Source organism: Pholcus phalangioides, unplaced genomic scaffold (genome assembly GCF_987345545.1).
Source record: "Pholcus phalangioides strain wild (caught in Gottingen) unplaced genomic scaffold, Ppha-v1.0 ptg000009l_1, whole genome shotgun sequence".
NCBI lineage: Eukaryota > Metazoa > Arthropoda > Arachnida > Araneae > Pholcidae > Pholcus > Pholcus phalangioides.
Window position 1 is genome coordinate 13,321,426 of NW_028301602.1, and position 27,324 is coordinate 13,348,749.

General features: G+C 36.3%; 1 protein-coding gene across 1 annotated transcript in view; it reads right to left on the reverse strand.

The window, feature by feature from the left end:
* Positions 1-631: 631 nt before the first annotated feature.
* The window catches only part of LOC149081779 (uncharacterized), a 32,395-nt gene continuing 5,702 nt past the window's right edge, over positions 632-27,324 (reverse strand). Inside the window, exons 4-6 of the mRNA XM_089235541.1 lie at positions 4,454-4,612; positions 2,513-2,824; positions 632-1,254 (exon numbers count right to left, since the gene is read on the reverse strand). Of these exons, the coding sequence (XP_089091667.1) occupies positions 994-1,254; positions 2,513-2,824; positions 4,454-4,612 (732 nt within the window). The 3' untranslated portion in view covers positions 632-993. The remainder of the gene's footprint in view (positions 1,255-2,512; positions 2,825-4,453; positions 4,613-27,324) is intronic.

The following is a 27,324-nucleotide window of genomic DNA, read 5'->3' on the forward strand; positions in this document are numbered from 1 at the left end:
ATGTAAATATGCCGTGTGGTATTTGAGTTATCTAGGAATGTGCCGTGGACTACCTAAATGATGAGGAACTGCCAGCGTGTCACTTCAGTGACCTAAAAATGATACGCGGGGCCCCTTGAGCGATCTGGAACTGCGCCACGAGTCACTAAAATGATCTGTAAATGTACCGCGGGTCATTTAAGTGCTCTGTAGATGTGCCACAGTCCGTGATCTTGAACTGCGCCGTTGGTAACTTAAGTGCCCTGTAAATGTTCCGCTGGTCACTCAAGTGGCGTGGAACTGTGCCGTCGGTCACTTAAAGGATCTGGAACTGAATGATCTGTAAATATGCCGCGGGTCACTCAGGTGATGTGGAACTGAAACTCGTCGCGTGGCACTTAAATTATCTACTAATGAAGAGATTAGTTCATTTCATTTTTATAAAAAAATTTGGTTTAAGCTCACGGTCCGTTTCAAATGACTCCGGAGGCCATATTTAGCCCGTGGGCCATGGGTTGAGATACATGCATGCTTTAAATACTTCTATATAAAGGAATGAATTTCATTATAAAAAACATATTGCTCCGGTCTAGAGATTATTTCAATGGATCGATATGACAAAGATACCACAAAAGTTCAAGTCAGTAAAAACTAAGCTCGAAAAAGGATTTTTATTTCCATAAACTTTGGCTCAAAAACAAAACGAAAACCAAAGATTCAAGTAAATTAATCAAACTTTAGAAAATTTTAAATCAAGTAGGATATCTTTTTTTTTAAAAAAAAGGTCTCACACTCAATTGTGATGCTGGCATTAATATTACTGTATTATGTTTTGCGACAACGATATTATACCCTGTATATTATACGCAGTTATACGTGGACATGTATAGTAGTAGTAGTAGTAGTAGCAGCAGCACCAACACCATTATCTCACTAAAAATTGATCAAATTCTTCTTTTCTTTGATCCGTGGTTTAAAAAAAAGGGGGCGGTAGTTGTGTGTGTGCCCCGTTGTTTACTTCATCTTGAAAGGCGTCGACGCCGTCTTCTTGTTCGATACGATGTTTTTGCACTTGGGAATGTGACGCTGTGCGACGCCCTCGTCGAACTTGCGCCCGCAGTACGGGCAAGGAACGTAACTCGAAGTGTCAGATGGCGGCGGAGGCGGCAGGTCGCTGAGTTTGCCACCGGCAGCCAGGTGGCGCTGCGCCAGCTTCGCTTGTCTGATGGTGTTAATGAAATCCTCGTGCTGTTTCTTCCAATCAGTCTTCTTCGCCTTTGAAAAGGAAAAAATAAAATATAAACAAAATACTTATTCATTCTTCCTAATAAAATTATCATTGAACACGATAATACGGTAAGGGCGGCTCTCTTGAAAAACGCGAAAATTATAAGTCATTAATTTAATTTTACGAATGGATTTGATACCAACTTCTTTCCATTAAATTGCTTCTAATCAAATGAATATTAGAACATAAATATTTTGGGAAGCGTAAATTCAAAAAAAAAAAAGTGTCCCGTAAAATACGGGTCATATGGTCACCCGATATGTTCCGAAAACCAAGGTTCGTTGGCACGTTTCGTCTGCGCCCATGGAAGTATTATCTCCCCATAATACCTCCATGCGCCCACGAATATTTTGATGCTGCCATCTATCTCTTCTATCTTTCATAAATCCATTCTGTCTTTTACGAATTAAATTAACTAAATATCAAAAAACATAGCACATATTTATATATATCATATATCTTTATATATTAGAATGTAATACATCTTTTAAATTAGAAAATTGAAGGAAGAAAGTATTGAATTTTCACAATTTTTGCAAGAAACGATTGCCAGTGGGGGCTCCTGGGGAAAGCAAAAATAGGTGGGCGGGTCCTCCTGCAACTGGGGTCTAAGATATTTGGTTAGTCAATGAATATGCTGTATGCTTAAATTTTGAGCCCCTCAAATTACGAGGTCCACGGCAAATGCCCTAATTCTCAAGTACGGATCGGGGGGCGTAAAGGGGGACGATCACCCCTCTCAAGAACCAAATAATAGAGAAAATTTGTCTGTCGCTTAAAATATGGAATGATCTATGCACCTACACAATGAGTTGCTTCCCCAGCACATCGAGCTAGATCAGTCTGCCTTCATTCCATTTGTAACTAAAGATGGTCACCTCTGCTTCGTTTGCAGCTGAAGATGCTTGCCTCAGCTCCATTTGCAGCTAAAGATGTTCACCTCGGTATCATCCGCAGCTGAAGGTCTACATCGGCGTCATTTGCAGCTGAAGATGTCTACTTCGGCTTCATTCGCAGCCGAATATCTACTTTCGCTCATTCGGCTCTGTTGCCTGGCTCTGTTCCATTCGCAGCTGAAGATATATGGGGCCCTGATCAACGCCCCTCCCCCATATAAATAAGGTCACGTGTGTTAAGATCTTATCTAGAAGAGGTGTTGGCCTGACATGGAGAAGTAGGGAGTAAGTGGTATACGAAAAAGTGATCTGATAGAAGCAAAAACAGATGGCACTGAATCAAACTCACTTTTGGAGGATTGGTTGTGATTCCTTTCCTAACGAAAGATTCAGCCTCGGTTCCCTTGACCCTCATTTTGGTAACGTCGAAGACTTTGACTTTTTTCCGAGACGTTTTGCCGCAGATCTCCGTGTGCTTGTCGATGCGGTCCTTGTTAAAGTTACGGCCGCAATAGGTGCATTGCTCTTGGTTAGGATTAGGAGGCTTCCTCGGGATCGTCGGTGCTCCTTTTGATGCTCCTCGTGACGCCGGATTTTTCGACCTGGACTGAGCGGCTGTATTATTGGCATTCAACGGCTTCCTCATTGGAACAGCTTGTGCCTTTGAATGATATTAAAATGCATGATTAACTACATCAAATACAGTAAATGGTCGTTATAAGGAGTATGGCTAAGAACGAAAATCTCGTTATAGCGAGTGATTTCCAAGTAATTGTGAAACAGCTAATGTTAAAAATATTAAAAAAAATATTCGGTTATAGCGAGTTGAAGATTAGGAAGCATTTACTATAACGTCAAAATAATTCTCATAAAAAAAGGTCAGTTTTCCCTTCTCTTTCTCTTCAAGAATTGAACACGATGCCTCTTATCATGGCACAACATGTTCCTCGTAAAAATTACTCTGGTGTACTTCTATCAAAGAACGAAAAATTCAAATTGTTTCAACCCCCACCCCCCTTCATCCTATTTTCGGGCTTTCCCACAATACACACATGCTATGTGATGATTTTATTCGATTTTGTCTCTTCCAGTGACTAAGAGAAAATGGGAGCAACTTGCAGTTTAAAGTCGTTTGCAAACGACTGAAAAAAATTGGGCGAAAAACAATTCTCCGGTAAACGGGAAAATGTTGTGAGCAGTGATGTAATAATTGAGACTTTTAATTGTTCAATTAGTCGATTGAATTGCTTTGATAATACGAAATTCTATGCAAGAATGTCTCCTAGAATCAACTATGTAAGACTAGAAATTAATTAATTAAATTTAAATCATGTCTATAGTTCCCTGTTCATTCCTTTATATTAGGCCTTGTATTACACTATAAAAGATTTTATAAAACAAAAAATGCAACCAATAAGTTCATTGGCTAATGCAACCAATAAGATTATTTGATGTATTTGTAAAATTTTATAAAAGAACTTTTTGTTTAAAACTTTTATAGTGTAATACCGGCCTTTTAGAATGAATTTATCTAAAAGACCTTCAAATGCAGATAAAAAATAGCAATTTTCTACAATTTTACAACCTGACAGAGCGAAAAATTGAAATTTGCTTGTAATGAGAAATTCGTTACAACGGATTGATTATGAACTAACGTTATGATGGACTTTTGCTCTAATTTCCGAGAAAAAGCGTTCACGGGAGCCTAAAGAAAATTCGAATTCTTTTAATCTCAATCTCACGTAAAAAAGTATTCGAAGACGCTAGAATTGATTTCAATGTGTTTTCTTGCAATATCGAAACTTCGCAACAACTGCTAAATCTTTCACATCAACACAGGAAATATATCATAAACCGGGCAAATAACATTTTCTATCCTGTCTCTTCTTCATCCGGCGGAAATTCGGGAAAACCGTTCAAAAAATGGCGGAAATGATGTAAATTCACCACGCGCTCTCAAATATTCAATAGACTGCTAATATGCGTTCGAAAACAAAGATAATCTCGATCCGAGAACCACACCATATAAAAAACTGTCCTCGAGGAATTTCGAATGTCAAGGGTACGGACTTCGTCCCCGCAATAACAGTTACGCATTCCTATAACAGCTACACTACAACGAACGATGGATTATTCTCGTATAAAAGACGATTTGAAAAGTTATAAAAACGTGGTATAGGATTTTTCCACACAAAGAAAATAAAACCGAAAGGAAAAAAAAATTTTTTTTGATTGTCAAAGTTTCCTAGGTAATAAAAAAAAGATAGATAGGAGGTAAATATATATTCACCATTGCTTTAGTCTTTCTGGGAGCCGGAGTTGAATTAGTGCTGCCAGTGTGGACGGCCATCTTGATATTTCCTGCCATTGTCCTTTGTTCAACGGAAGATTTGAATGATGTTGTCGTGTGGCCATTCGATATTTTTGTGGCTGGCGTCTCGTAACTAGGCTGATATAAATGAGGAAAAAAAACTCAAAAATCATGTACGTAATATGAGGAATATGTAGAATGAGCATAAAACATTCGAAATATCAGCAACCTAAGCACAGGATATGAAATGCCACAAGAATGTATCTATCCTCTGCGGCAGTAATGCAGTAATAAAAAATAAGAATTTGTCTACGTTTCTTTGTGCGTCAGATCTGGTATGTTGGATATTATGAATATCATGTATGATGGGAAATACATGGAATCGGAATCGTGAAACGACCGTAAAACATTCACATAGAGACGTGCATTCATCGCATTGCACACACGATGTCCGTTTTCATTTGCTGTTGGATTTTAAAGCATTGATCTTCAATTACTCTTAAAACATATGTAGTTACCGTTCTTCAATACGTTTGTGATATTCTGTTAATGTAAAATAAAATCCCATCAAAAACATTTCATGTAATATATGCGACCAGGTCTCCAGATTCTTTACCCGTAAAAAGTTGTGGTAGCTGATGTAGAGCCAAGTCCAATGCTGTTATTAAATGTGACAATTCATTAATAAGCGTAATAATAATGCTTAGCCAACGCTGTGTAATTGCCAAGTCCCAAAATGTTCTTCAACTAAAGGTGCGTGGAGTTGGGGTGATTTGTGAATCAAAGTGTCATTGTTAATAACATTATTCTTTACCTGTAGAAAGTTGCGTTATCTGATGCAGAGCCAAGGAATCTCGAAACCTGGTCACATGTTTTACAGGAAATGTTTTTTTTGATGGGATTTCCCTTCTTTTTTAAAGTTTCTTTGTCCTATTTCTTTTACGTTGCGCACTTTTTGCACATCACTTTGTTTTTCACATTGTTACACCATATAAACTCAAATATCCACACGTTGAAAGGCTTTGTTACTAGGGTGACCGCATGACGGGGCCGTTGCCAAAAATTTATTTCAGAGGGGGTCAACTAGTGTTTCGTGAGAGAGGATGGAGGTGGAGGGGGCGGGGTGACCTAAGTGGTTGAACTTAGTATGGTTTTCCATACATTTTGGTCATTTTCTCCCATTTCGGGGAGGGGGAACCGAATCCCTGGTTCACCCCCCTCGCTACGACTTTGCCGCATGATCCTTATTTTTCTATTCCGACCCTATTTTTGCAAATATCCAGTTTTTTTATCGTAGTTCAGTTGAATTCCTAGTATTTACTAGTCATGGACGAAGATAATATGCATAACGTATAAATTATAACTGCGACAAACATTTGTGAATGTCCGTTTCATATTTTTGTCGTACATAACAAATACTGTCTGAACATTCCGAATTCAGATTGGTTTTCATTATTCTTTCCCTTCTGATTCCCTTCTTTCAGAGATGTCATCCGAAAAATTTACGGGAAAACAATCCTGTATGTTTTCTGGATTCATTTATGTCCGTGAAACAAAATTGAAATTAGGCAGCGTTTTCCTTCGAAAATGAATAATTTTAGGAATATACATTGATATGACATTAGAGCCAGTGGCATCTTAACGGGCCAGCCGGTCACGTCAAATGAAAAAGGGTCTCGCGATGATAAGATCCCGTTACGATTTTAAAAAGTTTAAGGGAAGGTAGGCACAGGTATTTAGGGCTATGACGCTTTTTAAGACGGCCCTGATTAGTGCTATAATAAATAAAATTTTTGTTTTAGAAAGTAACACTGAATTTATATATTGACACAGCACCAAACCAAGACCACTGTAGATACAAACCCTTTATTTTCCGTCTTCGACCAATTTTGAACAATTTTAACAATACTTGGCAATTTGGCATTTTTTTGGCCACAATTCCTAATATCCGGAATTTTCCTGTATTTCTGATCCTGAGAAGTGTTTCCGGAAAATTTTAAATTTTTCCTTGCTTTGTATCCCAAACACTACGTTCATACCAAATTTCAATAGTTCCTAGGGCTGCTAGAAGTGCTTGGGGTTTTTGGTGATCGGTGAGTGAGTCAGTCGGTGTCAAAATAACGAAATTCGGAGTTCAAATTTCTCATCAACTACAAATGATTGATTGACATAATACTTGAATGGCTCCTGAAATGTGAAATTTAGAAACTTAATTAAGTTTGTAGAAAGCTCTAGATATGCAGAAAGTTTTGGATACCTGATTTACTCCAGTACGGAGATCTCAAAATTACTTCGAGTTACTTCCAGAAAAGGATGTTACGGACGTGCTTGTTTTACCCTACTTGAATATGTGATGTTCGCAGCTTAAATAATCTTAAAATGTGTCGCGAGCCACTGAAGTAGTTTTTAAATGTGGCGCAGGCCACTCAAGTGATTTCACAATCTTTGGTAGGCCACTTGAGTGGTTTCGTTTTCTGTCACGGAAAACAAAATGGGTTTTCGCCAGCGGGTCATAGGTTGAGCATATAATTATATTTTACATCGATTTGATAGTTGTCTCCACCGGGAAGGGCGTGGGAGAGAGACGCGAGAGCTTTGGTATACTTGCGAGTACGAGGCAGAGGGCTTTTGCTATAAATCCTCACTAACTTTAATTTTCCGACACTACCCTGCCTCATATGAGGTAATGGAATTAAGTCACTTTTGCATCAGTCTGGAGTTGTGAGCGGTTCTATCTATGTAATAAATGTAATAAAATGTTCTGAAACTTAGGTGACTACACTTCGAAGATCCCAGCGAAAATAACACATTGATATTCCCAATCACAGGTTATTGCAGGATTAAAACAGTCGACAAAACACGATCCACCGATCGAGAAAACTATAATCAGGTACGATTATTCTCACTCAGTGAAATCACACGAAGAAAACATCTCCAAGGACAGCAAATACGACCAATATATAAGTGAAACATTTCGCAGCGTACGATGGACACGCACTTCGGTCAATAGCAACTATGTTTGGCACGCTGTTTACAAAACGGACCAACATAAATTAGCCAATACTACAAATTCTGCCATTGACCCGCATATCAACTAATTTCCAAATAAAATGGAGAAAAATAGAAAGAAAGAGATATCATCCTTGACAGCCATTAACCCAGTTAACATGGCGATCCGTTACCAAGACAAAGAATACAAGAAAAGAAAATAACGTAGATAAAAAATATTAGTAACGAAATGTTAGTACGTAATGTAAAAAAAAAAGCAGAATTTTTTTTTACTCTGATAGCATTCCGATGATACATTTGTACGTACACACACGGAAAGATGCAACCTTGAGACACGCAACCCTTTGGGAAATTGACCGTCACCTCATGTGTCGTCATTCCTGATTGGATTACGTGCTTTTTTCAATGTTCCGTATGTTCAGGAAATTAAATAACACGGATGTGTACAATATTTACATGCATATTCAACTATCCTACGGGTATTTCAAACATGAATAGACATCTCGATACGATTTATAATTTACGGAAGTGGGCGAAAACCAGAATGTGTTGCTGGTGTGTCGCTGATGCTGACCCAAATACAAAATGGACGAGAAGTCTTATATAGACACGGTTTAGAAATTAATAACAAATCAACCAATTGACATAAAAAAAGGTGCGGTTTGCACTTAACCCTTAAAGTTTCAATTTTTTTTTTTTGGACGGTGTATTTTTTGCATAGTTAATGATACGTATTGAAAGCCGGAAAAATCATTTACAAAAATCTATTTTGAATTTTTTTGCTTATACAGGGCCTTATTGAAGATGTGGAAAGCCTCAAAAATCGCATATAAAATAAACGCATTAAAGTAGAGTATTTACTTTCCAACTACACACTATAACTACCTTCTTTGTAATACAAACTGTAGTACGAAAAATATTCTGGTTGCAAACTTCAAGGTAAAAAGAAATGCAAACGAAACATTTAAATGAATTAGCAATGAAATCGCAGCCACACAAGCTCGGCAACAAACAAAGAGGTTTTGTCATTAATTGGGACACGTACCAGTGAATTCAAAATATAAAATGGAAAGAATATGAACTAAAACCTTATGTGCAACCGAATTCTGAACTTTTATCTTCAAACTGGCTTCAGTAATGAAAGTTTTAAGAACTCTTTCCCCCTATGCAAAGCTACGCATTTAAGGCTGGTATTACACTATAAAACTTTGATAAAAATTATTTTATAAAACTTGAAAAATGTAACCAATTGTAACCAACACATCTGTTACATTCGAGCGAACTTAACTGATCCGCCTATTGGTTGCATTTTTCAAGTTTTATAAACGAACTTTTATAAAACTTTTATAGTGCAATCCCGGCCTAAGGGTTAAATTCGCATCGTGACCTCGAGTTTTTTGCTGTTTTTTTTTTTTTTTTTTTTTTTTGATAAATTAAAAAAAAACCTCCAAAATTCATTCACAGGTAGCAGCACTGTAGAAGGTAAAAACTGGACATAACACCTAAAATTCAACACAAACAGTGGTGCATAATTAGTTTAAGACAATTTGCGTTACATATAATTATCAAATTTTATATATGAGCGCTTTTTTCAAATTGTTATAAGCATTAATTATGCGCTCTTTGTGTTGAATTTTATGTGTTGTGTGTCGGCTTTTTCGTTTTACAACGACACCTGTGTGAGTGAAATTTAAACTTTTTTTTTTAATTTCTAAAAGAAACCTCAGGCCAGCAGTTCTCAACCGGTGCTCCGCGGAGCCCTTGGGGCACCTTGTGAACTCTCCAGGGGCTCCGCGGCCGCTCGAAGAAAATTTAAAAAAAACTAAAATTTTAAAAAATAATTGTAAATATTTTTAAATAGTAAAAATAAATCAGTAACTTTGATAAATAATTAAAAAATTGGCCTACGGGGCTCCGCCATAGAACTTTTTTACTTGAAAGGACTCCGCGAGTCCAAAAAGGTTGAGAACCGCTGCTCTAGGAAATGATAGGCAAAAGTATTTCAGTGCAAACCACACCTTTTTATGTCAATTGGTTGATTTGTTATTAAGTAGTTTTTAAAGTGTGTCGAGGACTTCTTGTCCACCCAGTATTTTGAGGTCATATCAGAGTGACATCAATCAAAACAGCTTATGAGCAATGATCAAGACGACGATTGCGATTTTATATATCAATCATATTCTCTGGACGCTATATGCAGCACATTATTACTAGTTCGTACAGATGATTCATGATTTACTATCATTAACATTTATTGACAATGGCAAAGTTGACGATAATTATGATTTTTTAACGATGTTTATTTTGTTTATTAACATTTTTGTTTCGTTTTGTGATTTGATAAATTTCCGGATGCACCTATCCTTCGGGAATGCTTTGATCTTTCAGAGATGTGAAGCGCGGTGTGTCCGGTCCTTCAATGGTCAGTCATTCCAGTGGATCCTTTATTTCAAAATAGAGGTATCGGGATAGCTTTTAGTGGCTATTGGTAGAGAATTACCAGATTTTAAACTCGTGGAGAGCATGGTCACCCGGCATTATCTAAAGGCTATTTTAATAGAATTGATCGAGTCGATTAACTCAACTGAAATTATTAACTGCGATTAACAACTGACCGATTAACTGACCCGATTGGTCAATTAATTGGACCAGCGCTAATTTTCTCTTATTATTTTGATATTTTTTTTAAACTGTATTTTTGATCACTTGGAGAAGAGCACGGATTGTCTTACGCTGAAAGAAGCCATATGACAATGCCTTTTGGAATCGCGACTATATTTAGAATCTGACAGAAACATCAAAATGTGATCCTACATCAATTCCATGGATTCTTATATTGACCAAAATTTTGTGTATTTTTTTTTAAAAGTGATTAATTTTAAAATCATCAAATAAAGGTGAGTGAGTGTGTGTGTGTGTGTGTGACTCTCTCCTCTCTCTCTCTCTCTCTCTAACTCATTTTTTTCATTTCTCGCTTCTTTTTTCATCGTTTTCTTCTGTTGGTGGTTCAAATTTATTTCTGATTATTTTGACCTAGTGTGAGCAGTAAATGGGTTTTAAGAAAGTTCCGATAATTATGGAATCTGATTAATTAATTTCGTGAAATTTTCATAGAAATTATATATATTTTTCCCTGTAAGTTTCACAGGAGATTTCATGTGCTTTCAGCCTAATTGAACAACACAATGAGGAGGATGAATCTCTTCTATCACTTCCGGTATAAAAATGGCTTTTCTCGAAGCTCCTGCGAGGAAAAATCTGTGTCACTAACGTTAATGGCACACCACTCAGTAATCCCTCGGGTGCATTTTCCGAACTAATCCGAAAATCCATCGCGAAGCAAAATAGGAAAAGAGGAGAATGACATCAATACGGACCCGTAAGTCCTGAAAAATCTGGTCAGCAGGTATGATTTCGGGAAATTATGACGTCAGACATGCTGGAAATAATTCGTGTGTGTGTGTGTGATTTTTTTTTTTACAAGTGGCAGCGGTGTTTCCACTCTCATATAATCGACCATATATCGGTCATTCACAGGTAATCACTCGGCGAATCATACATTTTTTGTAGAAAATCTCTAGATCCTAACAGCGTGCGACATCAGCTCATGACATGAAAATTTCTACGACGATGGTGAGGTTCTTCCGCGCACAGATGGAACACGTCATGATGGAACATGGGAATCGTGACCTACAAGCATGGCTCATTAAGCTTGAAATAAGCCTTTTTGTTGTTGCCACTTCCAAAGAACGCTCCCACCGAATCAGATCGAGATGATTTATATCAGCTGGCATCATGGAAAGGATAATCCGATCGTTAAAGGATACCGACTGATACTGTGCTCAATGATCCTAGTCTATTCAATTAAAACTTGCGAAATTTTTACGCGTGATTTGATTTCGAGATGGAGAAACTGCAAAACGTGAGAAAACATCATGTAACATAAAAATATGTTGCTTTGAGGTGTCATAAATGTTTGTATTGAGGACAATCCGTTTTGGACTTTTTTCCGATGCCCATCCCGTAAGAAAAGAATAATCGCTTTTCTTATTTCTTCCAGCTCTATGGCGTCCATTCGTTGTCGGCCATTAGCTAAAACACTGTAAGCAGACTTTCCTTCTTGGTTAAGGAACAGAAAATTCGATTAGGCAAGACGGTCAAGCCCATGAGAGTTAATTAGACCGAGACACTTCAGCTGTGGATTAATATATTCCAATCGAAACTCGTCTGTAGTATCCAAAAATTTAAGACTACTTAATACTTACCACCAAGATCGAAATTGTCCACCGGGAGGCAAAGGCTGTACAAAGATGGTCAATGGCAGTGTATATTTCGAATCCTTTTGTCCCTACCATCCGTCCCCTTCCTAAAAAAACTACTGTCTCCTTCGTTATTTACCTCATTAATTATCCATGCGATCCCATATGTAATACTCAAAGCTTACCCTGGACCATTCCGGATCCCAGAGATGGAATATTGCCCAATTTGGAAACATCCATTCATTGCATCTTATCTATTGAGAAAGTCTCTTAACTTTGAAAAACAAGACATCCAGTTTTAGAAATTCGTCAATAATTGAACATGTGTTCACGAATGATTATGAGAATAATAGATGACACAATAAATTCAAAAGTTTCTCGAAATTTTCCGAATATTTTTGCTCCATTCATAATGCATTTTTTTTATTTGCACAATTCCATAATTTTATGCTTAACACTAGTACCAACGTAATGCATTCCTAAATGGAACATATAGAGTATAACCTCTCAATAACGGACCATGGGACCAGAGGCAGATTTATAGCTTCACCACTTGCGAGCTGTTCAAATTTTTCCATCCTTCTTTCGTTCTAAAAAGTGTTTCAGCCACCCTAAGCTTCAGCCCCCGCTCAGCTCCCCTCTCCCCCTACTAGTAAATACGCGCCACTACATTGAACCGAAAGTTTTGTCCTCTAACGTGTCCATTAATATATATAGCGAAAGAAATTGAGGCCCAAGTTTTACGGATTTCAAAAAAAGTTCGTTAACCGGAGTTGTCTGCTAACGGGAACTGTCCATATGGAGGTTCCAATGTATTCGTGAAGAATTAAGACGTCCCCTACCAATGATAAGCAACTCAAATATAAACTGACCATGTTGAAAAATACAAGCAATTGAAGTCAAAAACAATGAGAAATACAGGCCTGTACCAATTTAGCACCAAATATGATGAAAACTGCTAATTATGGCTGCAATTGGTGAAATATTGCATTGGGGGAGAGAGTTAAAAAGTCTCGCCACAAGGAGCAACAGGCCTACAAACGATACAAAAATCCAATCATTACACTTCACTTCTGAAATATAGACGGCAGCACTAAAAAATAAGACACAACACTATATACGCACTCAGACTGTTAGGTACACACACACTTACACTTCCGGCACAACTCATTAGGTTGTAAATTGCCCTGGCGATAGACCTGAGTTGTGCTCAGTTTGAAAGAAAAAGAAAAGTGGGGCGGGAAATAAATGGCTACTGTATGTATATATAACGCAGTGAATTAAATTGTATTTCATAAAAAAAATTAAACTTGAAAAACTTTAGACAGCTTTTTCTCAGACAAGATATCAAGGAAACTGATATTTTCTGGATATTATGCCGATGTGAACTTGAAAAAAAAATCATCTGGTCTCCGCCGAGACTTGAACCATTCGAACCACTGGACCATTTGCAAACCGGGCAAGCAAGCTACCATCTACACCACTGGAGATGCTACCCTACCTTCCTTATTTCACGCGCTGTGGCGTGAGGCGCTGAAGTAGAAGCATTAGTAACCTCTCTTAACTTCAGCAAACGGCCTCTAGGTTGGACGATAGAGAGAGATAGACTGCTTTTTCTCAGGCCAAGAAAGAGAGTTCTAGACATTCTAGGAGCCATTTGCTAAAGTTAAGAGATGTTACCAATGCTTCTACTTCAGCGCCTCAAGCATGGCCGCCTTAAGAGTATCATGGGTCCCCGGGCCAAGGGGTTTTTCTGAGGCCCTACCTGGTATATCTTGGAAAATTTCAACCGGATCTCATTTTTGTGAGACCCCTCTTCTCTTGAGGCCCCCGGGCAGTGCCCGGGTGGGCCCATGCATTAAGACGGCACTGGCCTCAAGCCACAGTGCGTGAAATAAGGAAGCCAGGGTCGTGTCTCTAGTGATGTAGATGATAGCATTTTTATACCCGGTTTACAAGAGATCCTGAGTTCGGGTCCCGGTGGATGCCAGATGACTTTCCTGATGACTTTCCAGATGAGTTCACCTCGGCATAATATCCAGGAAATATCCGTTTCCTTGATATTTTGTCTGTACGTAAGATGAATGTTCATACCGTATTTTTCATAATAATTATCACAATATTGATTCTAAGTTATAAAAATAATCTTTTTTTTGTGTTTTTGTTTCAGCAGAGGTTAAATATATTCAATTAAACTTCATTGAAAACGAAAAATATTTATTGAAAATTTGGGACAAGAAATACGTGAAAATACGGGTAACGTCTTGTATAACACGGGTCACATATGGTCACCCAACATGATCACAATACCTTCTTTTCCTTAAATTAAATGCTTAGGACTAAGACGTACAGTAATAATAAACATGAATGGAAAAATATTGAACGTGATGACTATGAATACATGAATGAATGAACACCTGAACTTTGCCATTGGATTTATCCCGTTGCCGAGATCTCTTCCGGGCCAGCTTCGTGTAACAGAGTCCGGAATACTCTATTTTGAGTCAAAAAAAAAGAAGATCGCAACTGCTAATGCTTCATTGTCACAGATTCCGTAATGAAAAAGAACCAGTTAACGAGACTGGAAATCGCGATTCTTTCATGTCAAACTATCGCTCCCACGCTATCTATACCACTACTTATCCAAAGATAGTGAACCTCAATAACTTTTTCGCTACTTGAACATACTACCATTTAAAAAGGTCTCTCTTTCTTTTCTTTCCGACCCAAAACCAGTTCATGTTGTTACGCAAGACACAAAACAGACCCTGGTTGTTTAAAGGCAGACCGAAAAAGGGAATTTAAACTGAAGGAAACAAGAGGTCTTTTAGAAACTAATAGCCATAGAAACAGTTTCATTTTTTTTTCTGAGGAGGATGAGGAAGGTGTTGCGAGTGATGATAATAATAATAATACACGGTCGCAGAATTGCCTACTGACAAGAAGAGAGTATAAAAAATAAATATACGCCTCTCTCTGATTCATCCTCATTTTCCCTTGACTTTGTGATAAGAAAGGTCACCTATCGGCCACTCAAACGCTTCATATTCTTTCATTCACTTCTTATATTATATTATTATATATACCAGATGCCCCTAAGCAAGCGTAGAAAAATGCTTTCCAGAATAAGAGCGAACTACAGCCTGAAGGAAAGAGAACGGTTCACACTAGTTCGACGAAAAACCCTTAAAATCGTATCAAAACTCGGTTCAAGGAGAGACAAATGATCATAATGCAGTAGGAAAAAAAGAGTGTCCGCTTTATTTTATTCTTATTGCATGCGATGACGTTACTGTCTGCAACTTTGTACCGAGAGTTGTCAATCCACTGTAATGAGGGGGAATAAAAAATGAAAATTATTTTGCTTTTTTCCCCCCGCGCCGGCCATGGCCATTGACGGACAGAGTTATGGGAATTTGAATTTGAGTTTAGAAAATGCCCTTCATTTCTCATATAGCAGAATAATTTGGCGTTTATTAGAGAGGTTTTTCCTGATGATGTCTTGTATTCCATCAGCAAGAAATGCCATCGACGCAATTGGCCCGTGATCGAGTTGCCAAGTTCGTGGTTCAGAATTCTAGGCTAGTTTCGATCAACACTTTGACATAGGCTGGAAACTTATATGTTTTAATTTTGGAATAAATAAAAGCCCCTTAAAATTCTAGTTTTGAAGTTGCAACAGTGTAATAAACCTGAAGAGAGTTCTACAATATAAATATTGTAGTGTATGGGATTGCCTTTCTTATAAAATTCAATTATGACCAACGAACTTGGCACATTTCCATGTGGGCACTTCTCTTAGCCGCTAATTCTGTATTTGTTCCACTGGTACACAATTGCATCTTTTCTTAACGCTGTTTTTATATTCTGTACGCCATGAACTTTTACTCCCCATCCAGTAGTGTCACGCGTAATTTCATGCATTCCCAATTTTGTAAAAGCTATGCACTTTTTTTTCCTGCAGCGTCTGTTTCAAGTATTTATCAGTACTTTGCTCCTGTCACATCATCTTGTCACTTTCTGTCCCCATCCTACAGGGTTTCGATGTGCTCCGGCGGTGACCTAGCAGTTAGAAATTCCTCGGAATATGGACTAGGTCGCCGTGTCGGTTAGTACGTGAGTAGTTAAACACATTTCCCCGGCAAACATTTGCTTGCAAAATAGTTTGCAATAATTCTCATGAATCAGCAGTTGCCACAGATTCCTATTAGATCAGACATTTAAACGCAAAGTAATTCGTGGTGAAAACTAATTGAAAATTTATTCTTTTATGTCGGTATGTTCCCAACCAGATGCTCGCAGGTACTTCAGCACAAGCCACGCTTATCTCTAGTGACCATACCATAAAAATCATCAAATAACCACGTTACCTATTTCAATGGAACCTCTAACGTGTTTGTCATTTGTTGAAAAAAATCTTACATATATATCCGTGATAAACATAAATACTGTAAAACCCCTCTTATAATGATTACCCCTCAGATGCGGCTACCCCTCTTTTACGGCAGAATAATAATTCCTACTTGTACAATAAAAGTATTCATTTCAAACTAATTAACGGCCACCCCTTTTTTACGGACGAATTTTTTTTTGTTCCACCGATATCCGTAAAAGAGAGGTTTTACTGTATTTTCCAGTGTATGTAGGCCTACTGAGACAGTCAATGTTATATTTTTGGTGATCTTAATGACTAACAATGTTGCTATGTTGTAATGGGGAAATGAAGTGACAATTGACAATAAAATTGTAGTTTTTACCAACCACTTCGCAAAATATTACACGTGGCACCTAGGGATATAGGTAAATGATGCAACCACTGCTGTTCACAGTCTTAAACCACTAATTAGTTGATATCCGCTATTATATGTTATGAAAATTTCATTTTTCTAATTTAAATTCTGTTTTTTAAATTATTGAAATTAAAGTTGTGAAGTTCGCAATCCCAAATTATAGTAGTGTAATAAGAATATGATTGTGTTGATGGCGATAGACAAGGTACCAAAAATATAACTAGTTTTGAATATTTTTAGGTAACAATTAATATTTCTAATCAATTCCTATTTTCCGATAAATTAAAAATATTCCCTCTACAACATTTGTGTATGCTTATAGCTGTTTAAAAAATGTTTTATCAAAGAAGTGGCCATTTCAAGCTGAAAGTTACATAAATCTGGAATACGATTTAGACGTTATACAAGTACTCAAATCAAATGAAAACAGTTTTCAAAAAAAAATTTCCCATTATTTGGCTCCTAAAATATGTAATTAACCTCACCTATGTCATTTTACATGAAAAATTCATTTTTAGTGTCAAATTTTAAGCAATATTCATGTGATATTCCAAACACGATTGCAAAAAATTCTATGAATGGAATGTTTTTTTATTTTCACAGTACATTCAGCTAACAATGATGCAAATTATGAACTAAAATTCAAAGGGATTCACACGTAAAATGATATACGTGTGAATTTTTGGTAATTCCATTCTACATTTCGCCTATAAAACACTGTAATTAGACAAATATATACGATAGACCTTAGATTTTGATCCATAACCTCGGCAATATATAGAAGAATATCATATTGAAATTTCGTAATGATGCAATCAAAAGACTTTTACAAATCGTGTTTCAAACTCAAGTAAAATGTCAAAAATAGCATTTTTCGTTAAACGCGTTTTTTTCACGGATTACTTGCAAATGCAAAAACGAAACTGTAAAGTGGACGTAAATTCTATTATGAACGTCATACAAGCAAAAAAAAAACCTGTTTTGGAATCACGAAGAATATGGCTTTTCGATAAAAAATAAAAATCATTTTCTTCTTCAAAAATGACGTTTCCAACGTAGTCGGATATCTTAAAATCATGGTTTTTCCATGCAAGAAGATTTAAAAAATCTGTTTCATTTCACACTGTTACATAATTTGTTATTGTTCATAAAAAATGGTATTACAATATACATATTTTTTTTTTTTTCATCTTACATACGTCGCCAAATGCATTTTTTTTTTAATTTATCAACTCCATTCCTGTTGACACTTAATTCTTTGTGTTGTATACATGTGAATTTATTATTATTATTTTTGTACCGGCATACATAAAACGGTTAGTATTTTTCGGGGCTCACTAGCTAGCTAAGCCTCAAAATGTTTTGTGTCTGTTTTTTGTCTGAATGAATAAAATTATCTTAATAATTTATAGAAAAGGATTGACCATCCATTTAAGTTCAGTCATCCACAATCATCATGATCACTAATTAATACGTATAACTATATTAATAACACCCCAGCAAATAACACTAGACTTATAAATGCCATTTTTCATCCAAACTGACTACATTTGTAAAAAACTCAAGCGAGAAAACCCATTTTTCATTACCAAGTGTTCAAGTAATAAATAACTACATAAATGAACGATTTGTTATAAATATGATTATTTCAAGTGTGTCAATGACACATTCATGAACCTTACAGAGTTATTTCAAGTTTGCGCTCGGCAACAGGTAACCTCGTTACTTTATAAGTTACTACGACTGAGTGAAAGTAAAAGAACAATTTTTTTTTAATGGACGCTTCCCCAAACAAAACGGTAACGATGCGTATTTCCCTTCCAAAAGAAACCAAGGACATACGTCTGTAAATACGTTTTTTTTTCCTTCCGACCATGCATGGATGAATAAGACACCATAGTACGAAGAATAAATATCTATACGAACTTTCAATCCATTACAACAAAAAAAAAAGTATCTAGATCGGACGAATCCAGAATCGTACGTGATCCGATTAAGATGTCTGAAAGCGACTCGAGTTTCCTATACCGAATCTTACTTCAAAAAGACACACACCGTCTTGAAAAAACAAAAGTCAAATGTTTCTCCTCCATGACATGAAGAATTATAATAACATTTACATTGGACATTTTCTTTCGACGTAATAGCCCGCAATTTACAACAACCTCAAAGCCATGCGCACGGAAAGGCTTCGCATAAAAACCAGATAAAGATCCAAATCGAAAATCTAGTCAGGGTGATATTTGTATATTTTTCCACTAAGAAAAATTGTCCCGAAGAAACATCATTTCTCATCACGATCAAACTTATTTATCTACCAATCAACCGTACATGTCTCCTCAATTTGAACTGGATGCTCCAGACGGCTTCTTTTGGTACCTACACGCTCAAAAATTCGTTCTGGAGCAATCCGTATCTTTTTTTTATGCATGGAAAATTCACACAAAATATTCCTTCACTTATAATGTCCTCCCTGAATGCAGTTATGGCTTCATAGAATGCATAAAATCAATTGCCGGAGAACGCTCAAGGTCAGATATGATAAATCTATCTCGAAGTACTTCGTTACGAAATAACGTGAAAAATTTGGTTCGGCATCCACACCTAGATATCTTCGTTAGTAAACAAAAATGAACGAATTTCTCAACTTGATTACGATTTCCCCTTGTTTTGTTTTGCCACCAACGTATTATACACACACACGCGCGCGCGCGAGAATAGAATATCTTCATGGAGACCCTGAACTTTTTCTCCAAACAAAGAGCTAGGAGTGTCCTTTAGCAGTTTTACGATCATCCTGTAACTGCGTAGCCATTTTTATTTTCTGTCGATTGTATCTCGTAAACGAAAAACAAAAAACGTCAAAAGAGGTTACATAAAGAAAAGAAGAAGAATAACCCTTTGGCCAATTGGAGCATTACTTATTTGGCCTACGTAAGGAAAATGATAATAATAACAGAAAAAGGAATAAATATCCTACGCCATATGCAAATATGGTTTTATCGGGTGCCGGAGGCAAAACAAAATGACAGCGAACCGAACGGAGGTTGGACGGAATGACAAGTTATGATATTTTGGATTCTTTTTTTTTCTTTTGTGGCCTTGCGTCAATAAACTATATCACAACTACATAAGTATGTTTTCTTCTTCTAGATACATGTACGGGGAGTGTATTAATCCATGTACATAGTGCTTCAAGTCTTTTTAGTTAGTAAAATTACGTGGAATTCACTGACTTGAGACGATAACGTTCAATAACGCACTTCCTGACCTTATACAGTATGAAGCGATTATATGTCAGCAATAGAGGAACATTCGAGGATAGACAGGGTTACCACACGTCCTATATATAAGAGATTCAAGAGCGTACTCGAAATGAGGGGAAGGGGTTTGGCATACATTGGATAGCATATTCATGAATTATTTTGATCGAAGATGCCCATGATATAAGCACGACTAAACTGGCTTGGAAAAGAGAAGTCACGTCAATTCACGGGTCAATGCTGTTGTTGAAATTCCGCTGTATTTTGACTGATGAACATGAACACACACAGTGAAACTATTGATATGCATAGACCGGCTTGAAGATATGTCTATTGAAGAATCTGTTGTATTGATCGTGATATTCCTAAATGCCACTTTTTGTCTTGAATGAATCTTGAGCATTTTTTCTTGTTAATAGTACCACTCAAAAAAAAAAAAAAGCATGTTCTTAAGGTAATTTTAATGGTTTTAGAGTATAAAGAGGCTGCTGATTCCGACTTTGACATTGGTTATGCCAGATCAATACTAGTTTTTGCGATTCTACTTTTGAGTTTTAAGAGAAACTTAAATTTCGTTGTAGTACCATAAGCAGCATACAAATCATATTGTTGCATTATCCCAAAAACTAAAGCCAATTCTACAAAACCAATGCTGGATTCAGAATCAGCTCCCAAAAATGACTATAATCACCGAAATATCTTTGAAATGATTTACTGTATTTATTTATAACGCACAGTTTCAATGTGATTTGTACACTGCTTATGATATTACTATTGAAACTTAATTTTCACTTTTTCTCAAAAATTAGAGCTAATCTGACAAAACCAATGCCAGATTCAGAATCAGCAGCCGCCCCAAAAATTCCTGAAATATCTTTGAGTACAAAATCAGTGTTATCTAACAGAACGCATACTCGTCCTATTAAAGGTCCTTCTCCCCCTTAAAGTATAAGTAGTACGGCAAAATAAACAATTTCACAATTCTATTCACAGTATGCATTTCAAGCTTCTGATTAACGGTCATCTCTTTCACTTGATATTTCTCTTTAATTTTTGTCACACCGGTGTCCCCAAAAGGGGTTTTACTGTAATTGTGAAATCAGGGTGTGGCGATTTTTCAATACAACTTAGATTTTTTTTTTTCTAGACATTCTTAGAATTTTTGCGTAAGATTGGCCCTCACCTCATATCAATAGGACCCTTGTCATTAAACGTTAAGGGAACCATTAATTTCTTCTCTAGTTCTTGTTGGTAAAGTCCTGTGGTGTCGACACTTGTCTGATCTAAGTTCAATTCGGTTTCGTTCCTGTTTGCTTCATCGTATCCAATATTTCTATAGAATTTCACAATTTTTAATTTTAATTTTTTTAAAATTGGTGAAAGCAATTCACGGCTTAATTCGACGCTCTCCATGTCCTTGTTAGTCACGAATATCTTTTTTGGCCAATTCTTCGAGCAATACCAAAAACGAATTGGTTTACTGGGCGGGGTATAACTAAACACTTGCCAAGTCACCCTCGTCAACATCCTAAATAAAGTCCGTAATTTTGGAAGTCGCGTGTTAATGATTGCGTAAGTGTGAATCATGTCTCCATAAGTTAAAAAGGCTGCAGTGACCTCGGGCATCGCGGACTCTTCGAATAAGGGATGGAGAATAAACGTATATGCGTCATCCAGGTCATTAGATCAGACACATAAACTGACTTCATGCGTTAAGATTTTGAAGATAGGCCAACCGAGTATGCAAAAAGAGAAATTTGTAGGCGAAAAAAAAATATATATAATAAAAGCTAAGTTCGGAAACCAGTTTCGTCGCGTGTGACCAGAGTTATTTTTCCAGCTTCAGACACAGCTTTCATTTTTATTTTTTTGATATAGAAAATATAAACGTGCTTTTTTACAACATGGGGAGAAAAAAAAGTTAGTCTAATATTGGTCAGTTATCTCTAAATCTCTTATCGTTCTAGATATATTCACACTTCCCAATGGATTTTGAGTCCGAAATAACAACACGCATGCTATTTACCCGTACCAAGACATACCACTCAGAAAATCGTCAACACAGTATTATTTTGACTAATGCCAATGACCCTTCAACAATTTTTATCTGTCGTAATATTATATCAATTCCATAAACTTTAAGTGAAGGATTTCAAAAAAAATATACGTATTGACTGGTTTCTGTCTGAAAATGTCTAGACAATCGCACCTTTGAAAAAAAGAAAAACGGCAAAGCGAAAAGTATTGTGTTGTTTCTTTAGCTACGCGAAGCTACAATCGAAGATATCAAACATGGATGTGTGAAAAAGCTTGTCATCGGACGGATGGAAATTTCTTTCATGTTTCTATTGGTTTTTTTCCCCCTCTCTTCAGTTGGGAAAGAGACAAGAGACATGAGAAATAAAAACCAAATACTGTAGTATAATATCTTTTCGTTCGCACCGTGGTTCTAGTTACGTACTACGTGCTATGAAAAAAATAATGGACGCGAATTGATTTCCGTTGTTTTGTTGGTCGTTGTAGAAATAAGGTCAGCAGAGGGCAAAGGTATTAATTCCATCGAAAAATAGTGTTGCTCCATATTTCTTCTGTAATGCCTCACCTTCTTTTTTCACTATAGTGTATCCGTAAACCGGGGTAACTTTAAAAAATGAATTGCATATTTTTTGAATATTGTATCCGTGTTGTGAGTGTTAACAACATGACTTCTGGGGGAAAATATACCTATACGACCCTCAACTTACTTACCATGCCCGACTATTTAAAATTATTTATAAAATAAATAGGGAGAGACATAGTTCTGTTGTCCTGAAGTTACCTCGCACTCCTGGGAAACTTTAGGACAATTATCACAAAAATGAGAAACTTTGCCTGGTTTTAATTTATACAAAAATTGCCACGTTTTTAAGACAAATAAATTCAATTGGTCGAATGGTCGACGCGTTTCGGCTCTTCAATGGAGAGCCGTCATCAGGACCTCGTGGTCAGAATTCACACGAATGAGTCGTGGGGGAGTGATGTTTACGTCTGGTCGTCCGAAGAGTTCGCCTTTGTATTTGCAATTCGCATCCAAAGACCACTCGGACGCAGCAAATACAAAGGCGAACTCTTCGGACGAGGTATTGGTATTAGACCAACACCTCGACAAAATTGGTATAATTTTGTATAAATTTAGGACAATTGTTTTTTTTTTTACTGTGAAGTCCATATTAGTACTCTTGTGTAATTGTTATCGCAATACTAGCCTGTAGAAAATTTACAGCAGGAGTTTTCTTTTAGTTAGTTTCTGAAAAACAATTTTTATTCAATTTTTTGTTTAGGAAAAACAAGAAACTTCATTTTTATACAGCTTTTAGCAATTAAACAAAAAAATTAAATGAACCTGAAATAAAAAAAAAATAGTAGCAACAAGTCAAGGTTTAAGCTACTTTTTTGAGATACGGGTGATGGGAAGTGAAACATTGAAAATGCTACACTTATTTATAACGTTTTATTAAAACACAAAAATAAGTGAAAATGGTACAAATATTGATCAATTAAGATTAAATTAAACCTATTTCTTCATGTCGACTAGAAGAAGTAAGACACCTTTAATTTTTTTTTTTTTTTTTTTTTGGGGATTACAGGAATTTCTTTTATTAAATTCGTAGCAGAGTACCAAAGTTCGTCTTCTTCCTATATTTGCCTGCCTTTCTGCATATAATTAACTTCGGACTCAAAGGTCAGAAGAAACAAAAGGTCACAACAAGTGAAAACGGTCAGAGAGAGAGAAAACGAAAAAAAATCGTTCTAAAATTAACAAAATTTGGAGAGCTATGTCCTAATGCTACTCAGTTAAATGTAATATGTTCGCATTTTACTACGTAAAAAATTACCTTATTAGGATACAGAAACAATTCACACAGCAAGAAAACATTTAAAAAAATCAAAATTATAAGTTGAATAATTACGCACTTTTTGTTTTTATTTGACGTACGAGTTTTAAGAGGTTTCACAAAAAGTTATGATAGCCACTAAATAGAAGAAAGGGGCCATTCAAGTATTACGTCAGCAGATTTTAAGCCCTTTTGACCCCCACCCCACTTGTCAGTAAAATTTCATCAGCAGCTTAGAATATTTCATATCTTCAAAAAAGGGGTGGCTGATGACGAAAGCAACCTTCAACCCCCCCCCCCCCGTCATCAAAAGTCAGAAAATCCAAAATACCCCACCCCTTTGACCCCTTTGATGCTGTCGTAATACTTGAATGACCCCAAACAAGGCACCAACAATCAGACGCATCGCTCAGAATTTATTTAAGCACCCTCAGTGCATTCTGATAATTATTTGTGTGAACAATTCTGGATTAAGAACGTGATGATAACACGAAAACTCAGCCATCACATAATTTCAAATATGAAAATAATGCTTGTCCTAAAGTTAACCCGGTTTACGGTACTTACATTTACTAACAAATGGGTATTACACATAAGAAAATGTCAATCATAGCCCACCAGAACCTTCATCTTGATCTTAATCATATATTAAAATAATCTCAAGACCCTATTACAGTAGGTTGTTTGAGAAGTTACGAGGATCATTAATGGCAGTAGTAGTGTTTGGTGTGTTTTTGGAGTTTTCTGGTTCGATTTTGGTACGTTTCTGGGGTGGTGCAAATAGAACCGGACCGGGGGAAAAAAGGTTGAAATTCTGCTGAGGTGTCCAATATCTCCCATTTACCATAATCGATGTACAGGGTGTCTATAATTAAAGTTAGAGCATAAATGAGAAAGATATGAAACTTTATGAATGCCAAGAAATAGGAAAAATTTTGGGAGAAAAATCAGTTCCGACATTCACCATTATTCGAATTGGCATTTCCTATACAAGTTTTTGTGTACACGAACATACTTTGGTGTCGGAACTCTTTTACACGGTGATTCCGCACTAAAGACTATGACGGGCTTTGAAAATGATCTCATCCCTTCATTTAGTCATTCTCTAAAGCTGTAGGCAGCTCAGAACCAACTTTCAACAACAGACGCAAACTCAAACTATTGGAAAAACCGTATCTGGCTATTTTTATAGGTTTTTAACATTTTACTCTGGATAATTGATGATTTTTTTAATATAAAATTTGAGAAATATTATTTCTCTCACTTTTATGAATATTTACAGGTATTGGAGGAGGCTCTACCTCTCGAATCAACAGCTCTACGGTTTCGCGAAGTTTCAAATTTGGTAATTATAATTATATTTTGGAAGAAAAAGACGGGTGTGTATGAGACCTCTTTCAATGATGACGATGTCTTAATGGCAGAAATCAAACCAAACCCAAAACTGACCATCATAAAATTAGTAGGGATTCTAAAAGTTCCTAAAAGTACGGTTCACTAAAAGTTGATTTAACTAGTGAAATGAAGCCTACACGGATCAATGCTAAATGAATGGCGTGCTTCTGAAATGCAACAAAAAAGAACCAACTAATTTTTGCACACCCAAACTAAACTCTGTGAGATGAATCGGAGGTGTTTTATTACATCCAACATCGTGATTATGATGATTAATACCCCAATTTCCTTAGTTTTGTTTCCTCAAAATTTCGTATGTGGAAAATCTCTCTATACAGTTGACGCCTCCAAATCAACTCAAGTCCTCACGGAAGAAATTGGACAAAAATATATTAAAGACGCGAAAAAAAACAGAATATATTAGAAAAAATAATGGCAAAATCTTGCGAGTTGACGTAATGTAATGTATGTAATGTGCAGTATACAGTCGAACCCCGATTAAACGCCACCATCTATTTTGCGGAATTCTGGCGCTTTTCCGAATTTGGATATAGTCATGGTTTAACACGTGTAAAGCCTATAAATGGAAGATTTATGCATTGAAAATTTCGGGTTTGGCACGACATCGGGCGGGGGAAAGGGGTTAGATTTTGTTCCTATCAATGACTAAGGTCAAGTAACTTTGCAAAGTAGCTGATCAGTTTGAGTCTAGACATCGAACTCTTGGCTGTAACATACTATACATAACGTAAATTTTAATGCTACAGCAAAGTATTTATGTTTTTATAAAAAATTTGTATCATAAAATATGTACATAATGTAAATATGTTTGATTGTAAATAATGTTTTTGTATAACGTTGGAACTTTCTGTCAAAAATGATATGGTTTGAAGATCTCTCTGGTGTAAAATTATTCAGATCACATATAACACATTATTATTGTACAAATAAAAAAATTGTGTCTATATTATATGTAAAAATGGCCCTGATAAGATTCCTTTTTGATAATAATGACTTTCTTTCTTTCGGTTTTCTTGGGATAAATGGATGTTGTGAGTGATTCTGGTTTTTCTATTAATTTTTTTGATTGAATGTAAATTTTGTGATGACGTTGAAATGTTTCAATATGGTATATAAATTGAAAAATTTGATCTGATCGCACATTGTTGAGGTATTTTAATTTGTAATTTGTTTTTGAAAATTTTTTTCTCTTGTTTGCCCTATATGGGTGCGAGCCTCATTAAAAATGGAGGTAAAATTTTATTTAATATATATATATCTATATACCAGATATGGCTTTTTAGCACACTAAATGGTGCAAGTCGGATAGGGAGGGTATGCAATACGTCAACCGTATTGTGGTACTTCAACATACCAAAGAAGGCAATCATCATCATCAAAGTATTTGATAGCAAAATACTGAGAAATGCCATGCGCGCGCGTAGATAATTTATACTAAATTTCTCTATGGGTTGATCCTCGGTATCAGTGTTATCTGAAAATATGATTTTGAAGAGTAATTTTTACTTCTCTCCAAAATTTTAAGGGTATTTTTTCCCCGTCAATGATAAATACCTATCAAAACAAATTACCTAAAATTTGAAGGGGTATTGCACTTCTCAACGAAATTTTGAGGAGTAAAATTGAATTTTGATGGGTTGATCACTCATCCATACATCTAGATGCATATTGCCAAACACTGCTCGGTGTTATCACGCGCCAATTCCCTCTGATAGAATTTTCAACATGAAACCGCATGGAAATTCCTATCCATCAACGACATTGATATTGTTCCGCCTTGAATCAAAACAAATACTATGAGCCGTTATAAAGATAACCCAAGTCATGAGATAATGACTATGTGTGGGAAGGTCACATCATATTCATCCAAACTTAATGAAGACACAAGTTAGAGGATAAAAGAAGAAGTTGAGATTTTCCTAACAAAATGATAGGATCTTCGAGAGAGATATGAAATATGTTTTTCATTTTCTCATTAGTTTGGGAAGAGAAACTATCCATAATAAACAAGGAAAGCCACAAAGAGAGAAGTAAATGGGAAGAAGAAAAGGGAGAACCAGTTAAGCGAGCTTCATTATTATAAAAGTGAGGGAATGAACCGAATAGCCTCCAAAGCAGACACATGCCATACCAACAAGTCTGTATGCGATTATAAGAAGGTGGATGGCCTTACGACCATTCAGCCCTAGCTGGACGGACCTGAGTGAGTAGAGAGGCCGATTTTAAGGATAGGGCTCC